The sequence below is a fragment of the Grampus griseus genome, assembly GCF_964374135.1.
Source record: "Grampus griseus genome assembly, chromosome: 9".
Taxonomy (NCBI): domain Eukaryota; kingdom Metazoa; phylum Chordata; class Mammalia; order Artiodactyla; family Delphinidae; genus Grampus; species Grampus griseus.
The window spans coordinates 81,070,783-81,094,552 of record NC_139003.1 but is presented as its reverse complement, the minus strand read 5'-3'; the positions used below and the strand labels follow the sequence as shown (position 1 = coordinate 81,094,552).

The 23,770-nt window shown below is 32.3% G+C and overlaps 1 protein-coding gene across 2 annotated transcripts in view; it reads right to left on the bottom strand.

Annotated features, from left to right (window-relative positions):
* Positions 1-1,150: 1,150 nt before the first annotated feature.
* Positions 1,151-23,770, bottom strand: part of HGF (hepatocyte growth factor) — a gene marked incomplete at its 3' end in the record, with an annotated part of 79,603 nt that continues 56,983 nt past the window's right edge. For both annotated transcript variants that reach the window (XM_082662258.1, XM_082662259.1), the window contains exons 10-18: positions 19,043-19,145; positions 14,836-14,969; positions 9,781-9,819; positions 8,466-8,562; positions 5,869-5,943; positions 4,874-5,020; positions 4,235-4,341; positions 3,968-4,113; positions 1,151-1,327 (exon numbers count right to left, since the gene is read on the bottom strand). In XM_082662258.1, coding sequence (XP_082518384.1) covers positions 1,151-1,327; positions 3,968-4,113; positions 4,235-4,341; positions 4,874-5,020; positions 5,869-5,943; positions 8,466-8,562; positions 9,781-9,819; positions 14,836-14,969; positions 19,043-19,145 — 1,025 coding nt within the window. The remainder of the gene's footprint in view (positions 1,328-3,967; positions 4,114-4,234; positions 4,342-4,873; positions 5,021-5,868; positions 5,944-8,465; positions 8,563-9,780; positions 9,820-14,835; positions 14,970-19,042; positions 19,146-23,770) is intronic.

Sequence of the window (23,770 nt, the reverse complement as noted above, 5' to 3'; positions counted from 1 at the left end):
TTTTAATGCATAATTTGATGAAAAGCTGTTTACAAATTTTGGAGACATGGAAATTTTCCTCTTAAATATTGTTTTTAATTTAAAGAAGGTTAGATAGAAGCCAATCACAGCAGCAAGTCTTAGAGTTAAGATATTTACATACATTTTAAAGACCAAAACACTTTTAAACTTCAATTAGTCATCTCAGAATTTTTTAAATACTTTAGGAAAAAAGATCTAAAAACATCTTGCATAAATAATTGTCCCTAAATTTGAAGGAAAGAAATAATACTACTACACATATTAGCCTCTTCTCTTTAAGAATTAGAAACTACATAAAATATCTTGGATAATAAATATATGTAAGAACCTAGGTTAGGTGTTATTTAATTTCGTAGGTCATGACCACACCTCACGTGCCAACCAGTAGAGGTCATCTGCAGATTATGGATGGAGGATGATCTAGTCACTTCTATCTTGCACCTTTCTTTAATATTTCTACTGGTCTTTAGAATTTTTTATATTTTTATTAAGGAAAAACTATAAGTACACAATTTCAGAACATTTAGGGGCTATATTAGATACACTACAATTTGAACTGTAGTGCATGCACATGTGTACCCAGGCATTTGTGTATAGGTATATGCGTTTATAAAGGAGTATATGTACCAGTATTACAGGATACATGGTGAGGAGAAATGAATGAAATATAATGTATGGCATATTAAAGGTAATATAATTTAATATAGAGTTACAATTTAAGGACACAAGATATAAATTGTTTTTGTGAGGTTGAAATAATGTTTAACTTATGGCTTATTTATTATTGAGAAACTAACCTTGGAAAGCAGCCGAGAGAGATTAGTTGATCTTTTCCATTATATCTTTAGCATCCAGCAGTTATACCTTTGCATTTTTTAATCCATTCAAGTATCTTCAGGAGATATGTTACTACACTTGCATGTACCTTAATTCACTTCAACATTTACAAAATAACACTGACAAACGAAACAACAGAAAACACCCATAAATATTAGTGAGTATCTTAACAAACATGACACTCAAGTAGTTGTCTTGGGATTTTTTAAGTTACATTTTAATTCCATGTTCTCTGAAATCTTCATGTAAAGGAGAGTTGTATTATTGGAAGCTTCAGACACAGTTACATCAGCTACGACTGTGGTACCTTATACGTTAATATAATTTTGTGTATCCATTTTGCATAATATGCCACTCGGACAAAAATACCAGGACGATTTGGAATGGCACATCCACGACCAGGAACGATGACACCAAGAACCATTCTCATTTTATGTTGTTCACAAACCAGTGGGCCACCATAATCTCCCTAGGAAGAAGACATGCAACAATAACAACAACAAAGTATTATTTTAGAAATAAAAATTGACAATTCATTAACATTTCCTGTATCGATTTATATCTCAAATATACATATATGCAAAACAAGAGAATAACTTCCATTGAAATATGAAGACATAAAATTGATGTACTAGGCCATTGGTTGTCTTTCTGTTGGACTGAGATAAGTACAAAAGTTCAAAGTGTTCTATCATGTGTAGTTATCATTTAAGTATGACTCACGTTTTAAAGTGTTTTTTGCCTTTGTTGAATGCAGACTAATTAACACGTGACCATTGATAGCTCTTTAAGAAGGTAGATTTCATATTTATTTTGACTTACTTCTGATGGTCAAAGTATGTTCAATATAGAAAATTTGGAAAATGTAGAAAAATACACGTATCAAAAACTCACCTGTAATCATACAGTTTTAAGGATTAACCCACATTGTTTTCTCTTATTTCTAATTTTTTTCCTTTCCCTCAATCCTGCCCCCAGAATGATTTTAACAGTTAAATAAAAACTTGTAGGTGGTAAAATAATTCTGTTTACTATGTGGAAATTGCTTTCCCAGGCAGAAAGAAGGAATGTTTCTCCACTTAGTCTTAGTAGTTAATATAGTTATATTTATATTTTTTTCCCCTTTGTGGAAGGTAGTCTGTGACTTCATGGCATTTCTTGTATGGTAATCCTGTTGTATCATCATATATAGATAGGTGATAGATGAAAGATGAATAGATTGATAAAATGATTCGTGTGTATATTTTTCTATACATATATGTTTATACATATTGTTATATATAATCATTAAAAAATGCTGCATCACTTTTTTGGGCCATGTAGCCTTCCTAGGATTGCAGTGACTAATTTTTGGCATCTTTGTATTCAGAAGAGTGCTTCCGACTATCTTAATTTTCCCCCAGTACTGATGTGATGAGATAAAACTAAACTACTGCAAAATTTAGTTCTGTAATACAGGTGGAAAGAAGAGAGCTATTAACATTCTGTGACAGAGAAAATCAAGGTGGGGGTGAAATAGAAGTTAAAACACTAAGGAAAATAGTTTATTCAAAGAGACTTCATATAAACTCTGCCACAGGTGTTAATCTGGTTTTTTTTTTTTTTTTTTGCGGTACGCGGGCCTCTCACTGTTGTGGCCTCTCCTGTTGCAGAGCACAGGCTCCGGACGCGCAGACTCAGTGGCCATGGCTCACGGGCCCAGCTGCTCCGCAGCATGTGGGATCTTCCCGGACTGGGGCACGAACCCGTGTCCCCTGTATCGGCAGGCGGACTCTCAACCACTGCGCCACCAGGGAAGCCCTGTTAATCTGGTTTTTAAATTAATGCACCAGTGATTACTGATATGAACTCTTCAAATCAATTCATTTTGAGAATTGATTTTGAGGGACTTTCACTAAATGTGATGCTATTGCTATTATACAAATGTTTAGGAGATTTTTTTAGGTGTCTAGATTTCCCTGGTTTGATTATTATATTACCCTGTTTCAAATATCAGTGATGCAAAAAAAAAAAAAATCCTGGAGGATGAGTGCATTTTTGAGAAGTGGCTGAATCAATTTGATTGATTATATAGATAAAAATAACTGTGATAAATTTTTCAGTGCTAAAGTTAGGAATCTAAGAATGTATAGATGACAAACCAGATTATAGGCTATTCCTGAAGAGCAGATGTCAAAGTAGTAATGGCAGTAGGGCTGGGATAAGTGCAAGCTTTCTAAATATCTCAAAGATCTGGTCTAGCTCAAAACTTGGTGTTTACAGAACTCAGTAATAAGTAAACAAACAGATAAATAAATAATTCTTTCTCCTAGTAGATTTTCATTTGTGATGAAAACCTTAGTGATGCTGATTTACTGGAAAAAACACCAGATTTGAAAGTGGTTATAAACACATAATCAGTTTTTAATCGTATTATTTTAATGCAATTTTAAAATTCTTTAACTGAAAAACATCAAAAATAACAGTTTAACAGCTTGTCTATGTGAAACAGCGATAGGAACACTGCCAAGTGGAAAGAACAGTTGCTTAACAAATGAAAATGTCCAAGCTCTTAAAATCATAAACTTTGACCTTTTGGTTTTTTAAATAGAATTTGTTCAAACACACACACACACACACACACACACACACACACACACACACACACACACACACACACACACACACACACACACACACACTGGCTTAACCAAAAACATATTTAAAAGTTTAAAAGCAGGCATGTATCTCTTATTAAAATTAATAGAGTTAAGTTAGAATTTGGGAAGATCAGATACATTTAGAAAAACATTAGAAAAATGCAAGCTATTGTATCAAACTGCATATTGGATACTTCTAATTTGAACAGCTTTCTCTTAGAGTTTTGGCTGTATTCTTTTCTTGTTTCTTGAGAGACAAATGTCATCTTAGTTTGCTGCTAATGAAACATGGATTGCTTCACTATTTAGCTAAAAAATTGTACAAGGATAATAAGGGTTATCTTTTTCAATTCCTCTCTCTTAGAACAGGTTGGTTTATAATGATTCTCATTTGAGAAAAATAGAAAATATAAACACAAGAAACTATGCTATCCATCACATACTCCTTACATAAAAATATCTGTTTTTACCTCGCATGGTCCTGATACAATATTTTCAGCCCCAGCACATATTTCAGACTCATTCAGAGTCACCTTCCCTTGATGATATTGGCTGCATTTCTCATTCCCCATAATATAGAGATGTGCTACTCGTAATAGACCGTCCGAGTTGATCACTAGAATGGCGCAAAATATGTACAGTTAATGAGCGCAGGGTAAGGTGAGAAAAATAAAGAAATACAAAATATTTTTACAAAATACATATGATATTGCCTTATCTTTCTAAAAATAGCTTACATCCAGTGTAGCCCCAGCCATAAACACTGCAAGTGGTTTTTTCAGGAATTGTGCACCCATAATTAGGTAAATCAATTGTACTAACAAAATCATCCAGAACAGCAGGCCTGAAAAGAGAAAATATAATGGTAAGTAACCTTGATTGGATTCAACACAAAATTAACATATTAAAATGTAGTGTGAATGTTTAATATGATTCATTTAGAGAGAATAAACAATTGTGCTTCGGAGTAGGTAGTAGAGAAATGAATATTTACTTACAAATATTTAAGAACAAATGGTCACTGCTATTTTTTTAATCATTATTTTACCTGTTAAAGTTATCATATAATTGCTCACTAACCTTTGGTTTTAGAGCAGGCTGATCATACTGTTGGTCCAATTTCATTTATTCACTTTTGAAAAATTTGAAAATGCCCCTCTCTCTGCCTCTGAACACACACACACACACACACACACACACACACACACACATACACACACACACACACACACACATACACACACACACACACCCCATGTGACATATGCTTTTATAATACATCTACATGAGAGAGAAAGAATAAGAACATAGTTGAAGAAAAAGCTTCAACAATTCCAGTCTATATTAAAAATATGAAACTATCTAAAGGAACTCACCTAGCAAGCTTCAGTAATACCAGATCTGATCCTTCCGGCCCATATACCAGTTGGGTAACATTTAGAACCTGTTTGCGTTTCTCATCTCCTCTTCCATGGACATCATGAATTCCAAGCCAAGCTTCATAATCTTTCAAGTCTTTGTTTCTAAGTAAAAAATTAAAATATAAAAAATAACTTTAAAATATGTAATATTAATCACATATATTGTTATATTAGCTTATAAGGGCAGATAAATAACCTAAATTTAAACTTTAAAATATAATAAAGAGCAACACATTTGTTATGGGAGATTCTAAATACTACAAGAACATATAAGCAGGAAGAACCTTTAAATTGCTGAAATTCTAAATGGCTTTTTTTTTTGAAAACTTGCTTGTTTTTGCTAGAGAGTAGGTCATTTATGAAACATTCTCAGGTAAAGCACATTAAATGAGTTATAATTTATTGCAAATTTTCCTTTTTATCTCAAATGTGTGTGTTTGGTTTGTTAATAGGGATTGAATATTTATACTAACAAAATCAATGTGACCTTAATGGGAATCAAGGAGTAAGCTTACAAATGCTACCTTCTTATTTTTTCCTTAGGCTAATTTCCATTGAAAATTATTCTCAGTATTATTCTGAGGCTTGTTCTACATAAGAAAGAAGTGAGGATTGAGAGAAGTTTGTTGATAATTCAGAAAAAGAATATCTAGAAATATACAGTGCAAGAAGGAGGTTGGGATAAAAATTATTAACATAATTCTAGCAAAATTTTTCCTCAAATGAGAGTAGTGCCAATCGTGGAAAGAGGTGAACAGAAGTAGTACCCATAAGTAAGTATCAATTAAGGTAAATTTTATAAGCTAAATCTAAAAAGAGAAATTAATTTGTTCACCCTATGCTGGTGAATCTCTGTTAAATGAATACACATTCTTAAGCCTAAAAGCTAAATGGAAGCCATACATATTTTTAAATGCTCAAAACAAATATTGGTTTCAGAAATACTTTACCGAGAAGGGAAACACTGTCTTGCAGTAAGAATCCAACTTTCCTTTATCAATGATCCTCCACAGATATGTTTATTTCTAAGAGAAAGAGGAAAGAGAAACAAGTAACCTCTGTGCAGAAAGGGTGCCTGCCAATTAATGCAAAACCTTTGGCTCCATTTGTTAAACACATTGAGAGAAAAATGTAGACATTAACCCAACTAGAATAAAACGAGTAATCCTTTTATCAGAAGGATGATATTTGATGATTATAGCATTAGAACTTTTTTCATAATGTGATTACAATTTTATGAAAGCAACTTTATTTTTGTATGAGGAACCCTGTCACTACACATGAAGATCCATTCCCAACACATATGTTCACGTGTGTGTGTGTCTATTCTTGTGTGAGAAAGTATGTGCTACAAATATAGGATAATTAGACCTATTTTAAATTCAGTGTTTGATTATGAAAACTGCAAATTTGAGTTTTTATTTAAAACCGAAAAACCATCTGGTGGTAACCATATATAATATTTATGTGCTATTCCCTTCTTTCATTACCATTATGTAGTTCTGATATATTAACTTAGAGTATAACTGAGTTTGAGTAATTTGTTTGTTCAGCTTAAGACCAACAATATAACATTTATTTATAAAATCAAAACAATTTTGCAAGAGAGATCTAGGAAATTATAAAATATTTGTAGAGAATAATAAATACTAGAACATTTATTTGATGTATCCAAAATCTGTAAATCCATTATTTTTTGGCAGACACATGGAAAAAAGTACAACTATTCACAATTTACATTTCCAAAGAGTACAGATGTTCAGTGCTTCAGAGGGTAATAGAATAAGATTCCCAGACTAAGACCACAGTTATTTATGGCCTGTACCACACAGGAGGTTAAGAATATATATCGAGTTTGAATTTCTATTCCTCTCTGTGAGTTTTGGAAGAATAGCTAAACAGCTGTTGTTACTAAGAACTTGCATTTAAAAAGAAAAGTACTTTTTAAAAAAAGTTTATACTACTCTGATCTGATGAAAAACAGTTTCACCTGCTTCTCCAAGGATGGTGACTTCCAAAGGAAGTCTCCTTTGAATAAGAATAAATTGAAAAGTATTTGCCTTTTTTTTTTTCTCGAGTAATGAGATTTGCAAAGATCCTCTAATTAGTTCAAAGATGTAGATTCTTGGAACATTTTCTATAATAAAGAAAATAACCCCCCTCCCCCCAGTTTTACAGCCTTCATTAAGTCTTCATATTGCACAGCAGCTTTAATATTCTGGTGAGTTTCATAAATCTATTTCGGTACTACACACCCAGGACAGCTACCCTACAATTATCAACATAAATATTTATAAAAATTGATGAGTTACTCCTTGGAAGAAAGATACACTAAAAGAGAACTTTAGGCCATCTTCTACCTGGTATCTAAAGTCATATATATATCAAAGTATTTAAACTTCATGCTTGTTAAGAATTGACTTATTTAAAAAACACTTCAGTTTCAAGTTGTCTCTATTCTAATTTAATGCCACTGTGATTTGGTTATGGTTAAAAAAAATGGATATTCTTCCTCTATTCTAGGAGGCTAGAGGTAAAGGAACAGGGAGAGTTTCCAAAAAGAGGAGATATTACAGTTGGTATTTAAAGAATAAAAGATTTTCCAGGCATAAAATACAGAGGAAGAAAGCTACAACATACAGTGGGAAACACAGCACAAAGCCTCAGAGAGAGAAACATGGGGTGTCTTGAAAACAAGGGAAAATGTGGCTAAAATTCAGGTGCACCTTGGTGTATGTTGCATGATGAGGCTCCAATACAGATAGATATAGACAAAGATATTTTAACATTCTGATTACCATACAGTACAATATGTGTAGTACATAGAAAGTTGTATGATCAGGTTTTAAGCTAACTCCTGTTTTCAATATTTAATTCTTACAACATAATTACTAATCTTAATTTTGTATAATAGTATATTTTGAAAAATTTTACATAGAACATGGCATTGATCCTTACAACATTGAGAAATAGACATGTCAAGAATTTTTTTATCCACACTGAATATTATAATTTCAAGACTGTTCAACTATCAGTATAATTTGTTAATCTTTTCCTTAATGATGAAATGTCCTAGAATTTTAAATTATTGCTATTTTTCATTAGAATGACAATTAAAAAGTCAGAAATTAAAAACAAATATAAAATTTTTGATATGATTGTACATAGACAAGTTAAAAAATAATCTCATAATATACTAGATTGGGAAATTAACAACATAAGTATAACTATATGGTGATATCAAGGTATAGGTAGGTTCTCTGTGTAGTTGTCGTTTGCTTTACGAGAATTGAAGTGCCATATCAGGGACAATGCAAACACGTATGGGACCTTTGTAAGCATTTAAAATGGCACCATCTCTGGAGGCACAAATTGCAAAATCCATGGCTTTTGGCAAGCAGAATGTGATTAGTCCCCTCTTGTGCCCCCCCTCATACAGGTGCCTTGTGGAGGGCACAACCTGCACGACTACACGTGGCCATACTGCTGGGAATATAACTTTTGCAAATAATCCAGATATGTATGATTTGTGTCTATTAATAATTACCTGTATTTCAAACTAACCATCCATCCTACATTTGTTCGTGTTGGAATCCCATTTACAACTCGCAATTGTTTTGTTTTGGCGCAAGATATTACAGGATCTAAAAAGAGGACCAAACATAACATTTTGATAAAACATTTTGAAATAATCCGTGCCTCTCAGCTTTCTTTAGTGCAATGGTAACTACACAAATGTAACTACTGTAATTGTGTCAGAAGAACATTTTGGACAAAAGAAGGTAAATAGCGTAACTACAGTGCCAAATCAGGCCCAAAATGTTTGCTATCCTCATCTAAGAAGATGGGTAGCACAGAAAAACTAATCAACTCAAGGTCAACAGCATTACCATGATAGTGACAGTGGCTTTGCTCACTAGGTACAAGTTCTTCAGGTCTAACATTAATTGTATTTCCCTTAACAACCTCAACATAAAATGGAACAATGTTATTTACAGTGCTTATTTCTAAATGTCAATGAAAAGCAATAGCCTAAGTGAAAATAAAAAAACTATATTTGGTTTATTACTCATGAATTTGTATAGTAAGAATGTAGAACCATTTTGCAACATGTTACCAAAGTTATATTAATTGAAATTTTAATCCAAATGACATAATTATGTCTAAATCATTATATCCAAAAGATATAATTTAGAATTCTTTGAAGTAAACTTCTTCCTGACCCTCCTTGGTGTTCCTTGCCTTATCCTTTCCACTCTTGTCCATGGCCTAAAATAGATTTCCATTTGCTCTTCAGCCTGGGACACAGCAGGTGGTCTCTTAAATCAAAACATTTGAGTAACTTCCTTCAGCCCAAGAAATGTGTGAAAATCGGATACAAGCAGCTCCCAACAGATTTCCTTAAGCTGAGGATTAACTGAACCTCTCAGATTGTGTCATCTTTTGCCTCGTAGAGCATGCAAAGAGCTTTAAAGATAGAGCAGGATAAAGACACTGCATAACTTTCCAACCTTCTGGTTTCATTCTTTCTGACTGTAGCATCCTGATTTAATTTAAAGGATGGTGAAAGTCCAATGGATACCTTCTGCCCCCAATTAGGTAAAAGCAATATACATGCTTTTTTCAAAGTTAAATATAACATATTTTGTGACAGAGCATTGAATTTTGATATTCAGTATGCAGTTGCCTTTGTAACACCTTTACACATGCACACAGAAAAAAAATGTTCAAATAAAATAAAATAGATTATTTTATTTTTATGATGGAAGTTTATATAATGATAAGTTATTTTTCTATGAAGAAAATAATGACATCACTTCTGACACATAGAGACTCATATATTATTTTGAAAGATTACTTACGGTCTAAATTGACTATTGTAGGTGTGGTATCACCTTCACCTGTAAAAACAAATATATAGGTATATACATAATTTTTACATACATATTTCTGTTATATAGAACCAGAATTGTGTATTGAAATCCAAATATCCATAAATGGATAATTTACTACAATTCTTTACATTTTATTCAAAAATAAAATGCAATAATACTCTTTTGAGTAATTATGTATCACTTTTAGACAAAGTTGAAAGCATGCACCTACTGGTAGTGGGTCATGTGAGGAAAGCCCTGTTTTATGACTGTGAAGGTTATCAGGTATGTGGTTTGATGGATGTTGGCAGTTTGAATTACACTGCTAGCACCAAGGAGCTGCCTCATTCTCCCAAGATGCCAAACATCGTACACAATGAACATTCCACCGAACAGCACTAATGCTTATTATTGTTTATTTGGGCCATTCATATAGATAAACTATGTAGCTTTAATTTGACCCATTTATATTTTTTCTGAAAATTACTTTTTTTACTTATGGTTAAGGATAATTAAAACTTCCTATGTTTCAGAAAACTTTTTTAAGAATTCGAGAAGATAGAAATCAAGGTCACTTATGGAAAAAGAGGGATAGCCAAATATAATTATGCTTTGTTAGTATATTTCAAAGACTGGTTTTTCTAGGTAGTAAGGGGAAAAGTATTTAAAAAAAAGAACACCAGAAACTGCCAATAAATTATAACTAAAATTTCATACTTACTACTTTTTTACAACCTCCCTACTGAGTGGGGTTTAATTGCTGCCAAGAGAAAGGCTTGGAGGATGCTAGGATTTGAAAATACTTAAGTAGCAATGAATGAAGTACATTTCCTGGAATTTAGTGTGTGACTGTCCAAAACTGATGACATAGAGTTTAGTCAGGCATTGTTTAGACCCAGCTGGTTGTTAGTCTCTGGAAGTGCCCTGAGCTCAAATAAACCGGCAACAAAACAAAAATGGCCTATGGATTCCTTTGTAATAGACGCAAATCTGATTTTTATTTATGGGAAATCTTGAGAAAATTAATACATGCTAAAGCGTTTTTATTTATGTCCATTTTCCAGATCTAGATATTTTAAGTGAATAAGCGTAAACATACAAATTTCATCATTTCCCTTTCCCTTTAGTTTATTCTTGGGGATGGTTTTGTCTTAGTCACCTGAGGTCATTGTTTTAGTTCACAGTACAAATTAGGATGGAGGCCGACTGTGGTCATTAAAACATCAAGGATATTGCTTTTTCCACTCAAGTTATTTACATAAAAATTCTAAAATAAAAAACTAGATATCTATTCTTTGTATCGTTTGTGGTGAGAAAGACTACACTATTCATTGTATTCTTAACTGCCTATCAAGTTTCCGATTTCTATGCATCAAGTTAATACGTCAACAAAGTATTTCGTTCATTATTGTACCTTACTAAAATATTTAAATTTTTTAAAATTTGTAGATCTTATCATTTAGGGGCTTTAATAATTAAGAGTATATATATATAGATTTTCCTCTAAGCCAACATTTCTCACAATTTAGAAGAAGCTGCATTACCACTTAAAATCAGATTTCTAGAGATTCTGGGTTGCTGGTTAGATTATGAATTTTTTGAAAGCATTCTAGTTTCTTCTGCTTTCTAGGCCTTTTCCATTTTACCTTAAAATACTATTTTCACTTCTCCTCTTTTACTTTTCCCTTACGTCTCCACCATAGTACTCAAATCTGAACAACTATATATGATACAAATCTTACTTTATATTGATTCACCTTAAATTTGAAGAAGGAAAACATGTCAATGATAAAAGTTTTTCCTATGGAAGTGTAGGAGTGTGTGTGTGTGTGTGTGTTTATATGGCCTCAGAACCAAACATGTGCTCTTACTGAAAACATAAATAAAACTTTCTTTTAATAGATCCTTAAAGTTTCAACTCAAATTTGAAACTTTATGAACAGCACACCTTTTTCCACGCTGACATTTGTATTCCCATTCTTATTATATATTTTAATATTAATATGTATGTATTTAAATGACTTTATTTGCGATTATGTATGTAAAATGTCTCCTCTGTACACTGAAAACGATTTGAGTGTAGGAAACATTGTTTATATTTTCTATACCTAGAATGATATATAGGGCTTTGCACACAATAGGAGCACAATTTAAAATTACTAACAAATTGAATAAATAAATACAAACTGAGGTGGAGGTAATTTACCCAAGGCACTTAAAGTGATAGAACTGAAATCCTTACCCAGGAAATCAGAGTTGAAACTCTAAACCACTATGCTCTCTTAATACTTAAGAATTTTCTAAGATATACTGTGTATATGTGTATAGACAAATATAGACATTTCTACAGTTTTATTTTTGCATCTTGAGAACCTTAAAAATATGTTAAATATTATTTTGTAAGCATTTTTTAAAAAGGAATACAAACCTTTACATGTTTGTAATACAAATGGGCAGTATGAAAATGATATATAGTCTCTGAAGTTAAATAAATAAGAACTCAAATCTTCTAAAGATAAATTTTATTAGCCTTTCACCAGCAAGAAAACTGTAAATAAATCCTGGCTATAAATATTAGTTAGAAAAATGACAGTGTAGAAATATTTGTTGAAATTAATTAATGTTCAGAATACATTGAAATAAATGAGTTATCTGCAGTAGCATTTAATCAAATACTAGCAACACCCTGAAGTCTTTCAATAGCACATTACTTTTAGTTTAAAAATGTTAGTTGAAAATATGCTTTAAAAACTTTAAAGTTATTAGAGTCTTGTCTCAAATTTATAAGCCAAATCACAGTTCTCTATGGGAACATTTTACTCTTAACTATATCTACGTACTAAAATTAGGCTACTGTGATTTTTAGAAATCTGGAATTCTATAGGGAAAGCAATAGAACTTGTTTTAGAAGCCGGGTCATTGACTTTTATCCTTCTTCCTAGGTCATTGAAGAGTCTATTAGCCTCCATTATTCTTAATCATAGAAACTTCACAAAGAGGTACCATGAAATAAAACTAATACTTAGAAAAAATAACAACTTTCACCATTAAAAAATTTTTTTTGTACACCAGAGAGGTTGGAAAGGTTGGTCTGTTTGCTTGTTTATTTTAATGTTAAAACCAGAAAGACATCTTCTATAAAAGAACATTTTCAGGACCTATGCAAACCCTAATCTGGGATAAGTTAGGAACATTAGGAGAACACTAATTAATTTGAAAGGCTATGATTAAAGCTGATGAAATGAAATATAACAATATGAAATACTATTTCTTTGTGAACATATAAGATATTTACTTACTATTATAGAAAATTTCTTAATTAAAAATAGATTGCGAAGTTCCAAGTTTTAACTATAGATATAATTGATTAACATCATATTTTAAAAGTTTGCTTTTATGCTAAAATTTCATGAAACGTGACTAGTGTTACAATTTATGGTGAGAAATTATCTCTTTAATTTAATGTATATTATGGAAAATATAGACTTGTGTTTGTGTTTTATGTTTTAAAGCAAGTATCATTTCTTAATCTAATCTCTTTTAAAGTGAGTATTTTTGCTGCTATTTTCAAGGTACTTGCTACTGCCTTGTCTCACGTGAAAAATATTCTTAAAACAGGACTCTTATTGAACATATAAAACGAGTCTTTTTTAAACAAGAAGGCAGTTTAACATAGTGTTTAAAGATATCTGCTATAGGGCTTCCCTGGTGGCGCAGCAGTTGAGAGTCCGCCTACCGATGCAGGGGACATGGGTTCGTGCCTCGGTCCGGAAAGATCCCACATGCCGCAGAGCGGCTAGGCCCGTGAGCCATGGCCGCTGAGCCTGCGCGTCCAGAGCCTGTGCTCCGCAACGGGAGAGGCCACAACAGTGAGAAGCCCTCGTACCGCAAAAAAAAAAAAAATAGATACCTGCTATAAACAGAGCTGTGAGACATGTACTACAGTAAAATGGTCTCTTGCTACTAAGAGAGCTTTATAAGTCTTTTTCACTCAATCAATAACATATTGAGGATATATTTTCATCACAATATACATTACTCTCCATTAGCAGTTCTCAGTGGAGGTGATACTATTGACATCTAGTGGGTAGAGGCCAGGGACACTACCAAACATCTTATAATGCATAGGACAGCCTCCCATAACAAAGGTTTATCCAGCACAAAATGTCAGTCGTGCAGAGGTTGAAAATCCTGATACGTTTCCCCAAACTGACTTCAATACAGGCTTCCCAGTACACAGAGCAGCACAGTATTGAGAGAGTCTGATTACCCAGGTTCTCACTAATATTAGGCATTAGCAATCACCTTCTTATTTGCCAACCTGATAGGTGGAAATGATTTCTTATGCTTTTATCTTTTCATTATAATTATTATATTTTCTTACTATTAAGTTTTAACATCTTTTCATTTATTAAGTTTATTCTTGAAGATTCATCTTCAGTTTTCTCGAATCATCTCATCTTTTACTTATTGCTATATAGGTGCTCTTTTACATGAAGTGTATCAGACATATATTATACATTTTACGTATATCTTTTACTTTATGTGCTAATACTTTTTAAACAAAATCATCTTGGGCTCAGAGAAGTAGATGGAATGTTTTAGGCTTCTTAGTCTTGGCCTAAACAGCTGAGAAGAAAATGGAAGCACAACTATCTCTGATGTGTTTATGGGCCTGTTAGTGGGCTGGGGACTTTGCTAAGAGCTCTGCTACTTTCAGAGGCTGAACAGTTAGTATTTATTGGTGGGGTGGGGGGCGGAGAGGTCTTTCTAGCCCAGTCAGAACAATGGCCATGTATTACTTCTGAATTCCAAATAGAAATCTTCTGAGGGAGGAAAATCTCTTTTAAAAGGTCAGCAGATTGTCCCCTTGTCTAGAGGAGAGATGAAGTTGTATGTGTGCTGCTGTCTGGAATGCATCCTTATTTTGGGATCAACTCTAGCCCTCCTATACTATTTCCACCTCTGGTTAAGGTATCATTTTAGAGGGCATGCAGTATATTTAAAATGGTTCACCTGAAAAAGATCACAAAATATACTTACAACGAGAAATAGGGCAGTAATCCCAAGGAATGAGAGGATTCCCCGTGTAACACCAGGGACCATGGGCATCATCATCAGGATTGCGGCAGTAATTCTTATTCAGCTTACTAGCATCTGGTTCCCAGAAGATATGCCTGCATAAACAACAAACTCTGAACATCACAAAATGCACATCTTGTCCAAGAGAAACAAAATGTCACGAAGAAGATATAATCCTAGTGCATAACTTTCATTACAGATACAACACAAGCTACCTGCTGTGAATTTGGGGTTTGTTTTTTTTTTGAGACTTATTTTGTTGTTGTTCTTGCAGTTTGGAAGGATGTTCTTTAACTCAGGAATAAGGCTGAATAATCAATATAGATAAAGTGATAAAAGATTTTATGACTTTGCTTCTATTTAATAACTATACTGGCAAGGTAACAATACCCCTGTGACAAAGATCTAAGTTAGAAAATGCGTAGAAAATGCAAGCTATTGCAAAAGTATTTTTTTCATGTTTCAGAAACATGTAAAGAAGCATCACTAGCAACATTACTATGACAACGTACTGGAAGCTACACTGAAAACAATAATAATGTGCTAATAAAATTATTAAATTCTAAAATTTCATTGGTCATATAGTTACAAAATATGATTTTTTGACAGATAATTGAGTAACACTTCAGCCTTTCTCATTTTACATCTTAACTAAATTTATTACAGAAGTAAAGCAAAAATACTGTATGTTATAAGACCATGCCCACTCATATAACATCAATATTTACATTTACCTCAGTAACATTAAAGAAGTCAAATTCCACATGGCCATCCTGACCATGTCATGAAAACTATACATCCTAACTTAATTTGTTTTGGATTACTAATTACTACCATGCTTGAACATAATTAATGTGTCATTTTAAAAAACTGGGAAGAGCTTCAACATAGAAACTTGAGCTATCTTACTAAACTTGGATTTACTTTTTGGACCAATACGACAGTAAAGACATACAATACTTACTGTGTGACATATTCTATTACAGATGACTTACATATATGCCCTTAGACCAACCTGATGAGACAGGCTCGAAGATTATGCAATTTTGTATTTGACAAAATTGAAATCCACAGAGGACAATTAATTTTTCTAGGGTCACATGGTTTTTAAGCTGTAGAACAAGTGTTTGAACACACAGCTCTTTCCAGAGTCAGTGTTCAAAACCACCACACAGTGTTACCTCTTTACTCAGTCATAGTTTGTACTTAAACCAAAATGGTACCATGCAACTTAATCATTCATCAGTATCCTACAAGTTGGTTCCAAATGACTTTTAACTATTTCCAAAGGCAAACCTAAACTCAATGAATTGAGTTATAACCATTGCATCCCTGAATAAATATGCAACGTGTTTCCAGTGGTATGCTGGTAAATGTTTAACAACTAGCACTCTGAAGTGTGTATGGGGGCAGAGGGTCTTTATTTGTTGTTCTTGCATATTTCTGTAGTGTAACTGTAACTACTTCCACCATAAAACTGTCAGACTTCTAATATGGAATCACTGAAGGCAGAGTTGGTTACAGTTGTCTTTCACAAGTCCGTGAAGAGCTAGATCCACCCCACCATATTTCTAAAAATGCTTTTAAAAATATCAGTGTTGAAATCAGCATTAATTTTAATCATGCCAATTCTTGCTTAAAATTCTTGAATGAATTCCTTTAATGCTTAGGATAAAACTCAAATTTCTTTTTTTTTTTTAACATCTTTATTGGAGTATAATTGCTTTACAATGGTGTGTTAGTTTCTGCTTTATAACAAAGTGAATCAGTTATACATATACATATGTTCCCATATCTCTTCCCTCTTGCACCTCCCTCCCTCCCACCCTCCCTATCCCACCCCTCTAGGTGGTCACAAAGCACCGAGCTGATCTCCCTGTGCTATGCGGCTGCTTCCCACTAGCTATATATTTTATGTTTCGTATTGTATATATGTCCATGCCACTTTCTCACTTTGTCACAGCTTACCCTTCCCCCTCCCCATATCCTCAAGTCCATGCTCTAGTAGGTCTGTGTCTTTATTCCCGTCTTACCCCTAGGTTCTTCATGACCTTTTTTTTTTTTCCCCTTAGATTCCATATGTGTGTGTTAGCATATGGTATTTGTTTTTCTCTTTCTGACTTACTTCACGCTGTATGACAGACTCTAGGTCCATCCACCTCAATACAAATAACTCAATTTCGTTTCTTTTTTCTTCAAATTTCTTAACACAGTTTACAGGGTCCTGTATGGTTTTGCCACTGGAGAATTTCTTCTCTGGACATTAACCAAATTATACTGTTTCAAACTTATTAAAGTTATTTCTGATTTTTATACACTTCCATTTGGGGGCTTTTGAACAAGTTATTTCTTCTGCCTGATGGACTTTTCCTCCTACACTTCCTTTGACTAACTCCTTCTTATTACGTATGTCCCAACTAACATCCCTTCCTGTAGGAAAACTTCCTGACCATTTAAGTGTGGGTGTCACTTGTTTGCAGCCCCATAACATAAAATATGCTTTTTTCGTGGATTTTCTAATATGACATTGGCATTTGCTGTTTTCTGCCATTCCATACTAGAGTGAGATCCATGATGGCAGAATTCTGCTTAACTTTGAAGTCCTAGAGCTACAGTGTCCAATACAGTAGCTACTAGCCAGAGTAACCACAGAAAAGCTAGTGTGTGGCTCGTCCAAATTGAAAGGTGCTATAATTATAAATATACAACAAATTTTGTAGCTTTAATATAAAAATGTAAAATAGCTCATTAATAGTTTTTATGTTAAATACATATTGAAATGAGAAGCTTTAGAAATATTGGATTAATAAAAACATTATTTTAAAAATTGCCTGTTTAATTTTACTTCTGTAAGTATGGCTACTGGAAAACTTAAAAAGTACAAGTGCGATTACATATGTCAGTTGCATATTTATGTTAGAGAACACTGCTTTATAACTAGCACTATTTGTTTGTGAAGTAAATTAGTCGAAAAAACATCATCCACTAGTGAGTAAATTTTGAAAGAGAATAAGAACTTTAAAGCTAAAGTGGAACCAGGAGCAAAATGACTCAACTTCTCTGGATCCTTAAATTCTTATTCACACATACAGAAATATCTTCCATATAGGATTATGATGGTCAAATGAGATAACAACTCACAGAAAGCAACCATGTTGTAGATACTTTATTAAATGACACTACCGGGCTTCCCTGGTGGCGCAGTGGTTGAGAGTCCGCCTGCTGATGCAGGGGACACGGGTTCGTGCCCCGGTCCACGAAGATCCCACATGCCGCAGAGCGGCTGGGCCCGTGAGCCATGGCCGCTGAGCCTGCGCGTCCGGAGCCTGTGCTCCGCAACGGGAGAGGCCACAACAGTGAGAGGCCCGCGTACCGCAAAAAAAAAAAAAAAAAAAAATGACACTACCATTTTTCTTTTAATCCTGCTGTATATATTCCAGGATATTTAATAAAACTCTGTTCTATGTTGCAACTATGTCTCATACGTCTTTTGTAATTTCAAACACACTAGCACTACTGCTGGGGTCAAGTGGAAGATAACTGCTTTTGTTGTGAATATGTCCAATTCTCTGAAATATATAGATTTTTTTCAATTACATATCCATTTCTTTAATTATAGAAAAATCATGTGTATCAGAATAAAGCTATACAAGGAAACATGTCTCAATAAGTTTTTAGTAGTTAAGTGGAATTTTAAGGTATGTATATACATGAAGATGGTCACTTATCAATTTTATAAACTAATATTAATAATTAAATAATTATGAGAATATAATCCTATAATATACTATTTGAAACACTAGATTTGGCATTTCATTATACAATGTCTTATCCATTTGTGTAATTGTTTTCTCCGTATGACTATATCATGCTTAAAGGTGGAGCCCAAATGTATGTTAATGTTCTTTTTGTTAATGTTCCCGAGGCACCTGTTACACAGCAGAACACATAGTAAATCCTCAATAAATATGTACTGCTTTGAATTGTTTATTTAAGTTTGCCACGTAGAGAGAAAATGTTAAATTGAGTTGCACAGAACGATCAATCTAATGTTTTTATTAGCTTACTATAATATATAAATGAATAGAAAGAAATACCAATGTACCTCAATATACCTATTTGCTGTTATCACTACATACTATATATTGAAAGAAAGAACTTTACATACCGATGTAAATCTTCCATGTTCTTGTCCCACATCGAACATGTTAGTCCAGATCGTGTTTTGGATAAATTGCCCATATAGTTTTTGCCATTCCCACGATAACAATCTAAACATAAAATATATGGAAAGAAGACTAATGAATACTAGGGAGTATAGGACAAAGACTTCTTTTACAAGCATATGAATTCATGAAAATCAACATAAAAATTAAAACAAAGCAGTGAAATCTGTACAAAGCAAAGACACTTAACTATCTCTCATAAAATATCTTTATTTTTAGTCAGATTTCTTCTTCATTAAAATGAAAGTTTATGTATCAAATTACAAATTCAAAAAAATCAAAGAAAAAATTAAGTGAGTGGCTCTTAGGGACACCAAAGAAATGAGAATTTTGTGAGTGACATATTTTCCAATAGTTTCTACTGAAAAATTTTACTCCACAGGAAAGTCACAAGAATGATATAATGAGCACTCGTATGCCAGTCACATTTGTTGTGTTTTGATTTTTGTCTTTCGTGAGATTGACATTCTGAGTCATCCAAGCCAGCTGTTTCACAAATGCTCTTTAATTTCATTTTGCCTGATTAGTTTCTCATGAATGAAATCAAATTAAATACAGAAATATTGCTTAGGTGATATTTTGTCCTTTTTTCAGGATTATTTCATGTGACACATGATGTCAGTTTGTTCAATTATTGTTGATGAGTTTGATAACTTGCTTAAGTGGTATAAAGGAAAAACTTCTCTTCATATATAAGATAAACAAACAAAAAAATTTTGAGGCCTTTGAGGCTGACTACATCCTATTCCCAAACAAATTTTCACAAAATGGCTTAGGCATACTTTGATTAATTTTGCATGAATCAGTTATTACTCTGCTGCTTTTAAAATGATTTTTTTATTTCCTACTTTTCTTTCTTTCTTGTTATTCTTCTGTAAATGAAAGTTTTTCCTTCTCCTCTACTCCTTCCATTTAAGTAGTAGTACTACTACTAGTAGTAGTAGCAGTGCTAGTAGTAGTCTTCTAGTAGAAGTAGTAATGTAAATATGGACTCATGGATTCTCTTTTTATTCAGCATGATATATTATCTATTCCTGTTGTTCATTTTGATGCTCAAATTGTTCCATCTTTAGCCAATGGAAGCCATGTTAAAATGGCTCCTGTGTCTTTTATCATTTCCCATGTGGTTTTATTTTTTACTTTTTCTCAACTGAGCAGTTTGCGTTCTATTAAACATTTATAGAAGTGTCCGTATTTGGAATTTTAAAAAAATAATAAAAAGAAGTTAAGTTCTTTCAAATATGTACGTTGCAGTTCTACATTTGAAAAGAAACACTATTCCATATTTTGAAATAATCCTGCATATTTTAATAGTAACTATTTAAGAATTCTGATTTTTATATGAATAAAAACTGTAGTTTTAACTATAAAATATATCTACAAACGTACGTTAACATTAAGATTATTCTCTGGTTTAAAGTTGGTAAGCCATAGTATATTATCATTGGTTTTAAATATGCTATGTGATTAGAATAAATAATATGTACAAATTCTAATAAAATTTTTAAATGAATAATAATTTGTCCAGGAGTTAGTTAATTTAGTAAAAAGGAAATATAATAATATATTCAATAGTCATGTTTTGATATCCATAAATTTGAACTTAGAAAAACTCAAATAGGATAGGATTTGATACAGGTAATATATCAGTCATTACCATATACAATAAAATTGTTTTCAGAAAGCATAAATTTGTAAAATCCAATTTTTGTACATATGCAGAATATATCAGTTAAAATATTTTCCTCTGACAGTGCTATTTTTTTCTACATTAGGAAAGATTAAACTTTTGGCTGTTAGGTAGTAAATTCTTCAGATAATTTCTTACTGAAGAAAGCAATTGTGCAATGTGATATATTGGTACTGCTCTTTGATACATTTTTGATTTTACACCTGTGTTTTCTGTATTAGAGAAAGGGATCCTCCTTACCACTACCACCGTTTTATTTGAATATGAGCTAGGTGTTTTTTTTCTTAGCAAACTTTTTTTTAGAATAGTTTTTAATTTACAGAAAAGTTGTAAGTTGGTACAGAAAATTCTAATATACCACAGTTTCCCCTACTTTTACTATCTTATATTAGTATGATAGATTTCTCACAACTATTTACCATACTGATGCATTATTACTAACAGAAACCTATATTTTGTTTAAATTGTTAGTTTTTTCCTAGTGTACTTTTTTGGGTCCTAGGATCCCACATGATACCACCTTACATTTAACTGTCATGATTTTTAAGGCTCTTCTAGATGTAACAGTTTTCTCAGACTTTGTTTTTTGATGATCCTGACAGTGTTAAGGAGAACTAGTATTTTGTAAAATGTCCATCAGTTGGGTTTGTCTGATGTTTTCCTCATGATTAGATCTGGGTTATGGGTTTTTGAGAGGAAGACATTAATTTTGAGTACTTATTAACTTGCTGGCATAAGATATTCCAGCTTTACTTTATGTTTTTCTTGCCCCAGGCCTGGAATCTTCAATTTCACCAAGGAGCCATTGTTTATGTTAGTGATGAAAGGTAAGGAGAAGACGTGGGTGCTATGTGTGCTCATTGCTATTTGGTACCATTGTTTCTAGTCCCTTTCATTTGATAGAGCTGGGAAGTGTGTGCATGTGTGTGTGTGTGTGTGTGTGTGTGTCTTCATGAGTAACTGATCCCTCTGACTCCAGTCTAGCACCAGAGTTCTTCCTTGTCTCCTCTTCATTTGTGTATTTCTTCTCCCATAGTGAGAACCATGATTCTAGGTAACATCAGTATTTTTCCTCATTTTCTGAATTCTCCAATGCACACAAAATAATGTTAAAGCTGCTACATCCTAATACAGCAAAATTACACTTTAAAGTTCAAAAGGTATTTAAAGTTATCTAACTTTAAATGTATTCCAGTGAGGCTATATATAGTCAGAAAACTGTGTTTAAAAATTATTTGGAATTTTTTTCTAAATTCTGTAGTAATGGTATCTATTTGATATACAGATAGGCACATTTCTGTGTTTTTTTCCATCTTTCTTGAGATTACTTTTTGAACATTTAAAACATTATTAAAACATTAATATTGGTTGATAATCAAAACTATATGAAAGTGTGTATTCAGAGTGTTCTCATTTTCCCTCTTGCTTCTGTGTCATATTTCTACCCACTACTACCCACCGTTACAAGTAACCAATTTCATTAGTTTCTTGTTTATGGCTCTTGTATTTCTTTTTTTTTTTTTTTTTTTACTTTTTTGGCAAAGATGTATACACACACACACACATATACATATGTAATATAAATATATAATTATATGTATATATATTCTATATATGTATTATTATATCCCATTCTTTATTACTAGTAGTAAATCCCTTTATTTATTACTAATAGAATACCAAATATATATTTTAGTGCTTTGTTTTTTTTTAAATAATATATCTGAAAATCACTTCATATTAGTTCATGAAAAGTTTTATCATTCTTTCTGCAGATTTGCAGTATTCCATTGTGTGATTTCGCCAGAGTAGATTTGGGTTGTTTTGCTAGTACAGAAAATGCTGCAATAAAAAACTCATGCATATGTTTTTGCATATTATTGGAGCTGTATATTCAAATAGTGCATTATTGGTCCAAAAGGTGAATGTATATGTAATCTAATTATTGTAATATTCTGTTCCATAAGGATTTTTATCATTTTGCACTCCCAAAAGCAAAGCATGAGAGTTAATTTCCCCATACAGCTTTGCCAAGATAGTGTTGTCAAGCTTTTGAATTTTTGTGAATTTATATGTGAGAAATAAAAGTCTCATATTATGAAAAATCTCAACACTTATATTTTAGTTTTTTCTTGTTACATGTGAATTTAAGCATAATTTTCATGTATTTAAGGGAATTTTTATATTTTTCTCTAAAGAAATCTTTCTGTTCATGTATTTTGTCCATTATTTAATTTTTTGGTCCTATACTTTTCACTTTCACAGTTTTTATATATTAAAAATATTTATCTTCATCTGTGATATACATTTTAAGACTTATTTCCAAATTTGTCTTTTGAATTTAAATATGATGGGTTTGTTTATGTTTTTTGCCATGGCAAGTTTTTGATGTAGCTTATTATTTTTTTCTTTTATTGCCTTTAGATTTTTAGTGTTAATTAAAAGCATATCACCACATCTAAGTTATAAAGGCATTTTTTCCAAGTTTACTTCTAGTATATGTATGGTATCCCTTTTTACACTACATCTCTTATCCATTTGGAGTTTATTTTGGGGTATGGTGTAAGGCATGGATTTAATTTTATTGTTTTTCCAAACGGTACTTTATTGATCCATTATTATATTTTAAAAGTTTATTTTTACCCAGTGACATATAGTGCCACATTTTAAATATAATCTCAGTAAGGAGTCTATTTTTGGATTCTGTGTTCTGTCAATTTATTCATGTGCTAGAACTACATTCCTCTAATTATAAACTCTTTATAAAATATTTTAACATCTGATAGGGTTATTTACCTCTCATCACTCTTCTTTCTCAAGGTTTTTCTTAGTATAGTTACATGTTTATTCTCCTAGGAAAAATTTAGAATGAAGTTTTTGATATCAGAAAATATCACATTAAATTTATAAATTAGCTTAGATGGAATTGATGTATTTATGATGTTGAGTTCTCATATCAAGAACAGGGATGTTTTTCTAC